This window comes from Cucurbita moschata, unplaced genomic scaffold (assembly GCF_002738365.1).
Source record: "Cucurbita moschata cultivar Rifu unplaced genomic scaffold, Cmos_1.0 Cmo_Scf00052, whole genome shotgun sequence".
Taxonomy (NCBI): Eukaryota; Viridiplantae; Streptophyta; class Magnoliopsida; order Cucurbitales; family Cucurbitaceae; genus Cucurbita; species Cucurbita moschata.
In genome coordinates, this window is record NW_019268568.1 from 319204 (window position 1) to 331520 (window position 12317).

A 12317-nucleotide genomic window follows, 5' to 3' on the forward strand; every position below is an offset into this window, starting at 1 on the left:
TTGCTTTTGCTTTGTTTGTTTGTTTCTGAGGTGGGTTTTGTAAGAGAACTGCAAATCGTGGCGTTTTCTGCTTCTGAAACTGTTCTGATTCATTTCATTATACGTGTTCTTTTTTGAAATGGCACTTTCTCCCACATCGGAATACCATTGCAGGTTGTCTATATATATATATATTCTCAGTCCTAATATTTTCTATTGAAGTGAACCCAGTGGTTGGTCTGCAACAACAACATAGCAATCATCTGTTGAGCTTTGAAGCATGCAATATGCAGCTTAGAGAAAGGTGCACACTTTTCTCTCTCCTCTTCTCATTTCTTTAAAATTTTCTCCTCTTTTCTTTAAAATTTTTTACTGAGATCTTTTGTCGGTCGGAGAGAAAAACGAAACATTCTTTATAAGGTGTGGAACTCTTTCTCTCTAACAGACCTGTTTTACAAATTTTATGGGGAAGTTCGAAAGGAAAAACCCAGAGAAGACAATATCTGCTAGCGGTGGATTTGAGTGTTATACTATAGGAATGTATATAAGTTAGGTAGAGTTCGTGACTCGAACAACTTGAATAGAGTTCACAATCTAGCTCAATTTTATTTTCGGGTTAGGTTGGATTTTTGAATTGTTGCTTTAATTATTTAAAAAAATTCTACTTATACACAATGTATGTTACATTAATAACTAAAATCTTGTAAATAGAGTAGGGCTGAGTTGGACGGTAACCTGAGACTGTAACCTTACTTTCAGGTTGGTTAGGTTGACATAACCAAAAAAAATGTTAGCCCACAAAAAAAATTCGACTGAAAAAACAAAAAAAAAAAAAAAAATCTAACCCAACCCATTTTTATGGTTAGGTCGGATAGTCCGAGTTGATTAAGTTATTGAGTCATATGAATTCCTCGACAAATAGATAATATTTGACCCATGATTTTGTTTTTTTTTGAAAGTACATTTGATTTAAATTATCACCTCTAACATCACTAATTGCTGCAATAAAGCCTCTGTCGTATTTACGCTAGTAGTTGACTTCAACTACAATAATGTGATAGGTTGGATGGTACATAATTCCAACCACTCCATAATTTAAATAATTTGAGATTCTTTAAATGGCGTGAAAATCTCTCTTTAAAATATGCATTTCGAAAATGAAAAGTCAATTAAGACAATATTTGTCGTAATGAGCTCGAGTTGTTACAAATGTTATAAGAGACAGACACTAGAAGGTGGACATTAGGTGATGTATCAGTAAAAGGGAGGTGGATACCAAGTAATGTGTTAGCAAGGATACTAAGTCCTGAAATAAGGTGGATCGTGAGATCCCACGTCGGTTAGGGAGGAGAATGAAACATTTTTTTTATAAAAGTGTAAAAACATTTCCTAACAGACACATTTTAAAAACATTAAAAAAAAGTCTAAAAAGAAAAAGTTTAAAGGAGATAATATCTAACGCGTCTTTAATCCGAAGCTAGTACATAAGGTTAAGAAGGTGCAAACAGAGGGTGAAGAGAAGGGTTTAATGGAGGGTAGATGATAAGATAGGATGGGTAGGGGGGGAATTAATGAATGTAGGTGTAGCCACCCAAATAATGAAGACATGGTAGTTGGGGTAGTAGCCATTAACACCCAAATTGGATGCTCATGTGCTCCATGTTTACCACTTTTTAATGCACACTTTTCAATTTTTTCGACTCGTCTCGTTCGTTTTTTACGTCAATTATTGATTTAAACGTTTGATCTTAAGAAAATGAGTACATGTCAGTTACCGTTAAACTACGATGCCCTTTAATATTTAGTTGATCGAAGAAAATATAAGCAACGTCTTGAAATGTTTTTATAGGTCGAGTCCTTTATTTTGACGTTTTTGTGTGTGATGGGAATGTTTAACAACCCATCCATGTGATGGTGTGTGTGACATAAAAACAAACAGTTGGTGTGCATTCTATTTTAGAACCTACCAAAGTGCTTCACATTCACACATCACCTGACCCCACCATTCATTTATGCTCTTCTACTTCTTCATCATCATCATCTATAAGCCTTTCTTTTCTTAACTTCATATCAAAAGAGAATGTCTTATGATTCAATTTTTTTGAACATCTTTAATGTGGAAATAGTAGCATGTTTCTTTATTTTTGGGGTAATATATTGCGTCAAATCGCGGTTAATAGTTATGATATATTGGTTGTTCTATTGAATCAGCTTCACGAAGAGCTCGTAGCTCATTAAAACGTGGTTGATGATGATCCTAATGTGGGATGGTTTGTTCTCCTCCCCAACCAATGTGGGACATCATAATCTACCCTCTTCGGGGCCTAGCGTCCTCGCTGGCACTCTTTCCTTCCTCCAATCGATGTGGGACTGCCCCCAAATCTACCTTCTTTGGAGCCCAGTGTCCTCACTAGCACATTGCCTCGTGTTTACCCCCTTTAGGGAACAGCGAGAAGGCTGACACATCGTCCGGTGTCTGACTCTAATACCATTTGTAAGGGTGTGGAAACCTTCCCCTATTAGACGTGTTTTAAAGCTTTGAGGGGAAGCCCGAAAGGGAAAGCCTAAAGAGGACAATATCGGTTAGCTGTGGATCTGGATCGTTACAATGAATTACAATTTATCTTCCTATATTATTGTGAGACCCCACATCGGTTGAAGAGAGGAACAACACATTTTTCTAATAAAGGTCTAAAAACCTCTCCTAATAAATGCGTTTTAAAAATATTGAAGGGAAGTTTGAGAGAGAAAGTCCAAAAAAAACAATATAGCGAGCTTAGGCCGTTATGGTTACCATGGAGACAAATAGGTCCCGTGCATAATTTTGGTGAGTGCAAATGAGAAACTCGACTATGTTCTTGGTCTACCATGGCTTTGGAATATTTGGTTTGCGATGAACACGTCTCTTATCGGGAAGAATTAAGGTAGTCTTTACCATTCCAAGAATTAAGAGTTAGTTGAGTTGACGACTCGAACAACCCAACTCAACTCAATCCTCTATTTTCGAGTTAAAGTTATTCTTTATTTATTTCGAAAAAATCATACGTATCCACACTACGTGAGTATATTAATAATTAAAATCTTATAAAACTCAAATATCAAACGCGTACAAGTCACAATGCATCTCTAATCTCAGTTACAAACATCAAATATTCTTAATCCTAGAAATAACGTTAAAAGTAAAGCAGAATTGGGTTAGATTATAATCCTGTTTTTTGGTCGGTTGGTGGGTTTGACCCGACCCCTAAACGGCTTGATTTGATCGACGTAAATACACTAAACAATTTGATAAAATTACTAACACTTTTATAGCTCTTACAAAAGAAAGGACAAAATTATGTTATGTATACATCAAGAGATGGTGATGATTATTAAGCTGATGAAGTTGAAGCTTTTGTGTGGAGTTGAACCAAGGAAGCATAAAATCCATCCTTGATATTAATCAAAGTATCATGCCGTCCCTTCTCGACTATAACTCCGTTCTTCACCACCGCAATGATATCAGCGTTCTTCACCGTGCTTAATCTATGAGCAACTACGATGGTTGTTCTGTTCACCATCACTTTGTCTAATGCATCTTGAACCACTCTCTCAGATTCTGCATCAAGTGCACTTGTGGCCTCATCCAACAACAAGATCTTTGGGCTCTTGATTATCGCTCGTGCAATCGCTACTCGTTGTTTCTGTCCCCCTGATAGCTGAGCTCCTCTCTCTCCCACCGTCGAGTCGTACCCCTGCAAGTTAAAGCATTGATTTAACATGGTATCCCGAAGTTGTACGATTATGAACTACAAAAGTATTCATTTTTCTCACTTGTTGTAAACCACTGATGAACTTATGAGCATTGGACAATTCAGATGCAGCAATTATTTCGGCCTCGGTTGCATCTCCGCTCTTCCCGTAAGCGATGTTAGCTCGAATCGTGTCGTTGAAAAGGATCGGTTCTTGGCTCACGAGACCCATTTGTTGTCTCAACCATTTTAGTTGAAACTTTTGAATCTCAATTCCATCAAGTGTGATGCTACCAGAATCAGGATCATAAAACCTTTGCAATAGTGAGATGACAGTGGATTTTCCACAGCCACTTTCTCCGACCAAAGCAACGGTCTGAAAGAAGCACATAGAAACCAAAATGAAAACATGTTTTTTGGAAAGTTTAAGGTCATTGGACAAAACAAAACAATACCTTGCCAGATCGGATGGTTAAGCTGAGGTCTCGGAGAATTTGAACGTCTGGTCTAGAAGGATACTTGAAGCTTACATGACGAAACTCGATCTCACCCTTCAAATTTTCCAATGTTTCACCTGTTTCAACACTCGGGTCGATCTCTGATTTACGATCAATCATGGAAAATATGGAAGCCGTGGCTTCTTTCGCCTTGGAAGAATCAGGTGCAAGCGAACTCGATTGAGAAATAGCAAAAGCAGCCATGGTCAAAGCAAAGAAAACCTGCCAATGACATTTGATATTAATAGTTAGCTTCTAAACACGAGCTGTGTCGATTATGGGAGCACGAAATGACTAATACTTACTCGAAAAACGTCGGAGAAAGTTGCTTTTCCATCTTTAACGAAATGAGCTCCGGCGTAGAACGTCGCGGCATAGACCGAAAACAGTAAAAAGAATGATACTCCAAATCCTGTCCCACTGATCAAGCCTTGTCTGATGCCTGATTTCATTGGACCTTCACATTTCTTTTTGTAAAGTTGCATCACTTTTTCTTCAGCACAAAATGATGAAACTGTTCTTATACTCCCCACGGCGTCGGTAGCGACTTGGCTAGCTTGTTCGTACATCAACTACGAAGCCGAAAACAATGTCAACGAATACGCTCATAGTAAAACTTCAACGTCTTTTAGTTAGTTTTAGATTTTACCTTTGCATCTGCACTAAATCCTTTCATAAACTTCATTTGGACGTAGCCGTTCATGCCGAGAAGCGGAAACATGGCGAGGACTATTAACGCCAACTGCCAACTTGAAGCAAAAGCTATGACTAAACCAGCTGTAACAGATGCTAGATTCTCGACAAGTTGACTTAGTGCATCCCCGACCAGTGCACGTACGGTTGCAGCATTTGCCGAGAGCCTACCGCCTATCGAACCACTAGAATTCTCAGTTCGATCGAACCAACCGACCTCGTTGTTAACTATCTTCTCAAAACATAGCAATCTAATCCGCTGGATTAGCTTGCAACCGGCAACAGAAAATAAGTATGTTTTAGCTGGAGCAGCTATTAATGATGCTATACCAAGCAACATCATTATCAATGCCCAAAATCTCGAATCCTTTTTTAGCTTATCAGGCGGTTTGTAAAACGTTTCGATCGCATTGGCAAATAGTAGGCCGAAAAGTGGAAGAATCATGCCATTGATGATTGCAGCCACAGATCCAAGTGCAAGTATGGGAATTTCTGGCTTATTGAGGTATGCAAGTCGACGGAGCGGGACTGGTGGAGATCGTTCCGTGGTGTTTTCAGGTGCACTTTCATCCGCCATAGGAACATCTGTGATCGGAACTGCTGCAGGTAAACCAAATGAAACTGAGAACGAGTGGCGGCTGCTGTTTCCTACTCCAGATGATCCTCTGCTAACGGATCGTCGGATCGATGCTCCTTTGCTATATCGTCTAAACGATCCTGAAGTACTTTCTTGTTTAACTTTATCAATTCCAGCTTCTTGGGACTCTTGGTTGACTTCCTGCAGCCTAATGAGCTGTGAGTAGGGTCCTTCAGGATCCTTGAGTAGTTCTGTGTGAGATCCTGATCAATCAAATAGTCAATTATCAGACTCGGCGACGAATGTTAAAAGGCACTTGTTCGTTTTCTTGCCTTAAACTTGAGCTTGCAAAATAAGAATGTTAGGAACTTCTTGATGTCGTCTAAGATCTCACATCGGTTGGAGAGAGGAATGAAACATTCTTTATAAGGGTGTGGAAATCTCTCCGTAGTAAACACGTTTTAAAAACCTTGAGGGGAAGCCCGAAATGAAAAGTCCAAAGAGAACAATATCTACTGGCAGTGGGCTTGGACTGTTACAAATGGTATCAGAGCCAGACACTGGGGCTCACTGGGCGGTGTGCCAGCGAGGACGCTAGGCCTCAAAGGGGTGGATTGTAAGATCCCACATTGGTTGGAGAGGGAAATGAAACATTATTTATAAGGGTGTGGAAACCTCTCCCTAGTAAACGCATTTTAAAAACCTTGAGGAAAAACCCGAAAAGGAAAGTTCAAAGAAGACATTATCTACTACAGGTGGGCTTGGGCTGTTACAAATGATATCAGAGCCAGCGAGGACGCTGGGCCCCCAAGGGGGTGGATTATGAGATCCCACTTCGGTTAGAGAGAGGAACGAAACATTATTTATAAGGATGTGGAAACCTCTCCTTAGTAAACGTGTTTTAAAAACCTTGAGAGAAAACCCGAAAAGGAAAGCTCAAAAAAGACAATATTTGCTACAGGTGGGCTTGGGCTGTTACAAATGGTATCAGAGCCAGCGAGGACGCTGGGCCACCCTATAAGGATGTGGAAACCTCTCCTTAGTAAACGCGTTTTAAAAACCTTGAGGGAAAACCCGAAAAGGAAAGCTCAAAAAAGACAATATTTGCTACAGGTGGGCTTGGGCTGTTACAAATGGTATCAGAGCCAGCGAGGACGCTGGGCCACCCTATAAGGATGTGGAAACCTCTCCTTAGTAAACGCGTTTTAAAAACCTTGAGGGAAAACCCGAAAGGGAAAGCTCAAAAAAGACAATATTTGCTACAGGTGGGCTTGGGCTGTTACAAATGGTATCAGAGCCAGCGAGGACGCTGGCCCCCAAGAGGGTGGATTGTGAGATCCCACTTCGGTTAGAGAGGGGAACGAAACATTATTTATAAGGGTGTGGAAATCTCTCCTTCATAAATGTGTTTTAAAAACCTTGAAGGGATGCCGGAAAGAGAAAGCCCAAAGAGGACAATATCTGCTAGTGGTGGGCTTGGACTATTACATGTCGAAACTAGTTTAACCAATCAAAACCGACCAACAATAGGGCACGAGTATGGGAGTAATAGAACAAAAAGGAAATAAAGAACTTGTTAGTACCTTTTTCAACCATCTTTCCTTTATGAATGACAGCAATCATATCTGCATTCCTTACAGTGCTTAGTCGATGGGCGACGATCACTGTAGTTCGATTAACCATGATACGGTCCAATGCCTCTTGCACGACATGCTCGGATTCAGCATCAAGTGCACTCGTAGCTTCATCTAGAAGCAAGATTCGTGGATCTTTCAGAATCGCTCTAGCAATGGCAACTCGTTGCTTCTGACCACCAGACAGCTGAGTTCCATGTGCACCAACAAGCGTGTCGAGCCCCTACATTCGATCAAGGTTCCAAATATTAGAAGTTAGCACTCGAAGCAAGATTGAAGCATTAAACGAATACCTGAGGCAGTTTGTCGATGAATTTCGACGCGTTGGCAAGTTCAGCTGCTGCTTTGATCTCTTCAATGGTTGCACCATCTTTTCCATAAGCAATGTTATCCCTTATGCTAGATGCAAACAACACAGGTTCTTGGCTGACAAGACCAATTTTGCTTCTAATCCATTTTAGTTGAAACTCTTTGAGGTTAATACCATCAATAAGAACTTCTCCCATACTTGGATCATAGAATCTCTCAATTAGGCTTATCACGGTCGACTTTCCGCTTCCACTTTGTCCAACCAAAGCTGCGGTCGTACCGCTCGGGATTCTCAGAGAAAACCCGTTGAAAATATGCTCATCTGGTCTCGTAGGATAGCTAAAATGAACATCTCTCAATTCTATATCTCCTGAAATGTCATCCAATGTCTTCCCTTTCGTGTCGTAAGCATCAATGAGAGGCTTCCTCTTGATAGTCTCGAACATTTTAAAGGCTGCAGCTCGACCAGCAGCGAATGCACTCAGGCATGGAGATGCTTGGCCTAGAGACCTGATAAGCAATTTAGCACAAGTAAATATTGAACCGACTTCGGTCGACAAACTATGCAACGTGCAGTGAAAAACATGTAAATTAAGCTCACATGGAACCAGTTAACACGGCAACGACCACGTTAAGAACTGCGCCTCCAGAGTATCCTTTATCCAATATCAACTTTGCACCATACCATATAGCCAATGAGTAGCTGAAGAAAAGTACTGCAAAAATCATTCCGAAACCAATTCCAACAGCTGAACCTTCTTGAACGCCCGATCGATACGCGTCTACAAGATATTTTTTATAACTGTTCACAGCGTGTTTCTCTCCAGTAAATGAGGCAACCTACAAGCAGTGAAGTGTCGAGTCAACTTTCGTGAACAATAGATAGTCCAAAGAAAGAAAACTATGATGTTTGGACAATGTATAACATACAGTTCTAATTGAGCTGATTGTTTGCTCGACGACGTCGGCTGCTTTCGCATAAGCACCTTGACCACGGGATGTCATTTTCGTAATAACAATCGATGTAATACCCCCGGAAATCACGAGTAGAGGAAGGGAGGATAACATGACGAGTGTTAGAAGCCAGCCTTTAATGAAAGCTATTACAAAGCCTCCAGTGAATGTTGATACAAGTTGTATGCATTTTCCAACCTGAATGAAGAAGAGACGGATTTCTTAAACATCATTCAACTGTTAAGCTTAATTTTTATGCTAAATTTTGTTACCTTTTCGCCCATTGCGTCTTGTATAAGAACGGTGTCTCCCGACATCCTTTCGACCACCTCACCGGTGTTCGTTTCCATGTCGAAGAACGAAACATCTTGTCTCAATATAGTTTTGAGATACAAACCCCTTATTCTTGAAGCCTGCCTCTCCCCTGTAACCATCCAACTCGCGACCTCTGATATGCAACAAACAAAGAATTCAACAATCGGAGTCGTTTGTGTAATACAAATTGTAACAGCTCAAGCCCACCGCCAGTAGATATTGTCCTCTATGGGCTTTCCCTTCAAGGACTTCCCCTCAAGGTTTTAAAACGCGTCTACTAGGGAGAGATTTCCACACCCTTATAAAGAATGTTTCGTTCTCTTCTCCAACCGATGTGGGATCTCACAATCCACCCTCTTGGGAGCCCAACGTCCTCACTAGCACACCGCCCGATGTCTGACACTGATACCATTTGTAATAGCTCAAATCCACCGCTAGCAAATATTGTCTTCTATGGACTTTCCCTTCAAAGGCTTCCCCTCAAGGTTTTAAAACACGTCTACTAGGGAGAAGTTTCCACACCCTTATAAGAAATATTTCGTTCCCCTCTCCAACCAAAGTGGGATCTCACAATCCACCTCTTGGGCGCCTAGCATCCTCATTGGCACACCGCCCGGTGTCTGGCTCTGATACTATTTGTAACAACCCAAGCTCGTCGCTAGAAGATATTGTTCTCTATAAGTTTTCTCTTTAAGGGCTTCCCCTCAAGGTTTTAGAACACGTCTACTAGAGAGAGGTTTCCATACCCTTACAAGGAATACTTCGTTCCCCTCTCCAACCGATGTAGGATCTAACAATCCACCCCCTAGGGGGCCCAACATCCTCGCTAGCACACCGCTCGTGTCTGGCTCTAATACCATTTGTAACAATCCAAGCCCACCGCTAGCAAATATTGTTCTCTATGGGCTTTCCTTTCAAAGGCTTCCCCTCAAGGTTCTAAAACACGTCTACTAGGGAGAGGTTTCCACACCCTTATAAGGAATGTTTCGTTCCCTCTCCAACCGATACGGGATCTCACACAAATTCAATAAAACTAAGCATCGAAAAATCTCTTACGGATAAAAGCCGCTACACCGCATCCAATTGCCAAGTACACAAACTTAAGACAGACCTGCACAACATTTTGAAGACAACAAAGTCAATGAAATGAAGCTTTTCCTATGGTAACACAAAAAGGGATTCTTCCTAAAACACAACACAACATAGTCTCACCTTGGAAACTACTTTAACTATGTCTGAACTATTCTGATTACCACCAAACGAATCAGTCAATTCCCCAAACAAAATAGTCATAAGAGGTAGACTAAGCCCATTCCCTATGGCGCCAATCGAACCAACGATCATCAGAAGAACATCGGTCGAATCCGCAAACGAAAACAGCTTGTAAAATGGAACCGAATTCGTTTTCCCATCTCCATTTTTGTTCTTCAAATCTTGTTGGTTTCCATTCTTGTTTGAACTTTTCTCAATTCCATTTATTCTTGATGAGCTTGGCTGATCTATACTATTTGAGTTTCCATCCACCCCATTCTCTATCTCCATTTTTGCAACCTAAACTCTAGTTCTTCCTACTGGAAAATAGAACGGGATATTAAAATAAACAAGTAGCTGAAAATAATTTAAAAATCTGACACCAAATTCCCCAAAAATAGAACAAAGAGGGGAAAATGAACCAGAGAGATATCAAACAGAGTATTATCATAAGAACAGAGGAAGAACAAAAAGTTGAGATCAAAACCAGAAGAAGAAAGATTCAAAAGCATTATCCAGAAGAAATATCCAATCGGAACAACAGAAATCACCATCGAAACAATAATGACCAGTGGATGCTTAAGCTTGTAGAAGATCAGAGCAGAGCAGTACCTGGCAAAGAAGATGAAAGTGGAGAACCACCCACTTTTAGGAGGAGACCCTTAAAAGAAAAGAGCTCTTTTGGCACTTCCCCTGTAAAGGTTTTGGGCGGAGCCTTATAAAGAACTCCACAAAGCCTGCCACTTCCTCATTTCTTGATGCCCAAGTTTTTTTTTTTAATGAACCCATTTCCAAAATTCAAATGTATATAAAAAAAAAGTAATTTAAATAAACAAAAACAACGTTAAATCTATACGACCCGAATAGATGGTTTTGTATTTAATATCTGGTGTTCGTATCGAGTTCGAACCAATCGTCTAGATAGATAGAGGTAAATGAACTCGAATGCAACTAATGGTTGTAATTTGAGGTAAATCAGGTATAACGTACGTGACTTACTCAACGTGGCACAAAACTTTGAAGCCGCAATTTCTCAAGTTGGATTATATGAACTATGCGCTAGGTATGCGAGTTTATGTTACTCGGGTACGTGGTACATGAGTTTTGTAATAGAGACGTACAGTTTCATTAATTGGACTTGCGAGGTATACTTGATCATGATTGATACTGATATCATGTATAATTCATATCATTATGACGTGCATGTTGTACTCATTGTGCACGAGACGACATAGTAGATAGTTTATTGTGTTAGAGGACTATATGTGAGATCCCACATCGATGGGAGAGGGGAACGAAAAATTCTTTATAGGGGTGTGGAAATCTCTCACTAGAAGATGCGCTGTAAGACCGTGAGGTTTATAGCGATACGTAATGAGCCAAAATAGACAATATTTGCTAGCGGTGGGCTTGAGCTGTTACAAATGATATCAGAGCTAGTTACTGACTGTGTGAGGTACAAGTTGGAGTAGGGCTAGACCCTCTCCATAGTAGAGACGTTTTAAAATCTTGAGGCTAAACGTAAATAGCCAAAGCGGACAATATCTACTAGTGGTGGTCTTGAGTTGTTACAAATGATATTAGAGCCAGTCATCGAACCGTGTGAGATACTGGTCGAAGTAGGGCTAGACCCTCTCCATAGTAAACGCGCTTTAAAATCGTGAGGCTAACGACGATACGTAACGGGTCAAAGCAGACAATATCTATATCCTATATCAACTATATTAATTTTTCCTTTATACGTACTTTGTAGCAACAATACTGAGTGGAACAAAACCAACCTAATTCAAGTTCATTACGTGTGAACAATACATTACAACATCAATTGTCGTCATTCAATATACAAATAAGGATTGACACTAATAGGAGACGTGCTCCTCATAGACACCAATGACAACAAGCTAAAAATATATTAGAGTAACGGGTAAACCAATACCCTTTTATAGTTGATGATCAAATTCAAGTTTCTCAATCGATTCACTAAGAGTTAAGACGGACATGGCATCAGTAGTCATCGACCCGAAAATGGTCGTGAAATCCAACCCTAAAATGGAAAGCACATCCAACAAATCTTTGGGAATGTCAAACAAACAATCAAAAACAATACCCATTTCTTTATTATTTCCTCATAGATTCAAATCCACCAAAATAAATACAACAATCCAACAGTCCAACATGTTTGCTTGGAAGATAAGCAAAAATTTGAGTCAGCCTGCCCTTTGACTTTTTTAGCAACAATTATTTATTTTTATTTTTTTAATTTTTAAAATTGGAAATTGAAATCTATAGAATATTACAACCAAAAACAGGTCATGGATATAAGAACAAGCAATTTTGCCCTTTGACTTTTTTTTTTTTTTTTTTTTTTAAAATTTTT

General features: G+C 39.9%; 1 protein-coding gene across 3 annotated transcripts; it reads right to left on the reverse strand.

The window, feature by feature from the left end:
• Positions 1–3114: 3114 nt before the first annotated feature.
• Positions 3115–10658, reverse strand: LOC111436244 (ABC transporter B family member 4-like). 3 transcript variants are annotated; one of them, XM_023073984.1, is made up of 13 exons: positions 10553–10658; positions 9902–10260; positions 9746–9800; positions 8647–8822; positions 8351–8572; positions 8022–8260; positions 7405–7930; positions 7061–7334; positions 4857–5740; positions 4513–4779; positions 4166–4429; positions 3793–4086; positions 3115–3713 (listed from the first exon to the last, which is right to left on the reverse strand). In XM_023073984.1, the coding sequence occupies exons 2-13, from the start codon at positions 10229–10231 to the stop codon at positions 3351–3353; spliced, it is 3894 nt and encodes a 1297-aa protein (XP_022929752.1). In that variant the 5' UTR covers positions 10232–10260; positions 10553–10658; the 3' UTR covers positions 3115–3350. The 3 variants fall into 3 exon arrangements, with proteins under 3 accessions (XP_022929752.1, XP_022929753.1, XP_022929754.1); XM_023073985.1 differs by having other exon boundaries at positions 10492–10591; XM_023073986.1 differs by lacking the exon at positions 10553–10658 and adding an exon at positions 10428–10491.
• Positions 10659–12317: the final 1659 nt, after the last annotated feature.

Coding starts and splice junctions, on each gene's coding strand:
- LOC111436244 (XM_023073984.1), bottom strand. CDS start 10,231: ATGGAGATAGAGAATGGGGTGGATGGAAACTCAAATAGTATAGATCAG. Junction 9,801..9,901: donor TAGTTAAAGTAGTTTCCAAG/GTGAGACTATGT, acceptor AATGTTGTGCAG/GTCTGTCTTAAGTTTGTGTA. Junction 8,261..8,350: donor CAATCAGCTCAATTAGAACT/GTATGTTATACA, acceptor CACTGCTTGTAG/GTTGCCTCATTTACTGGAGA.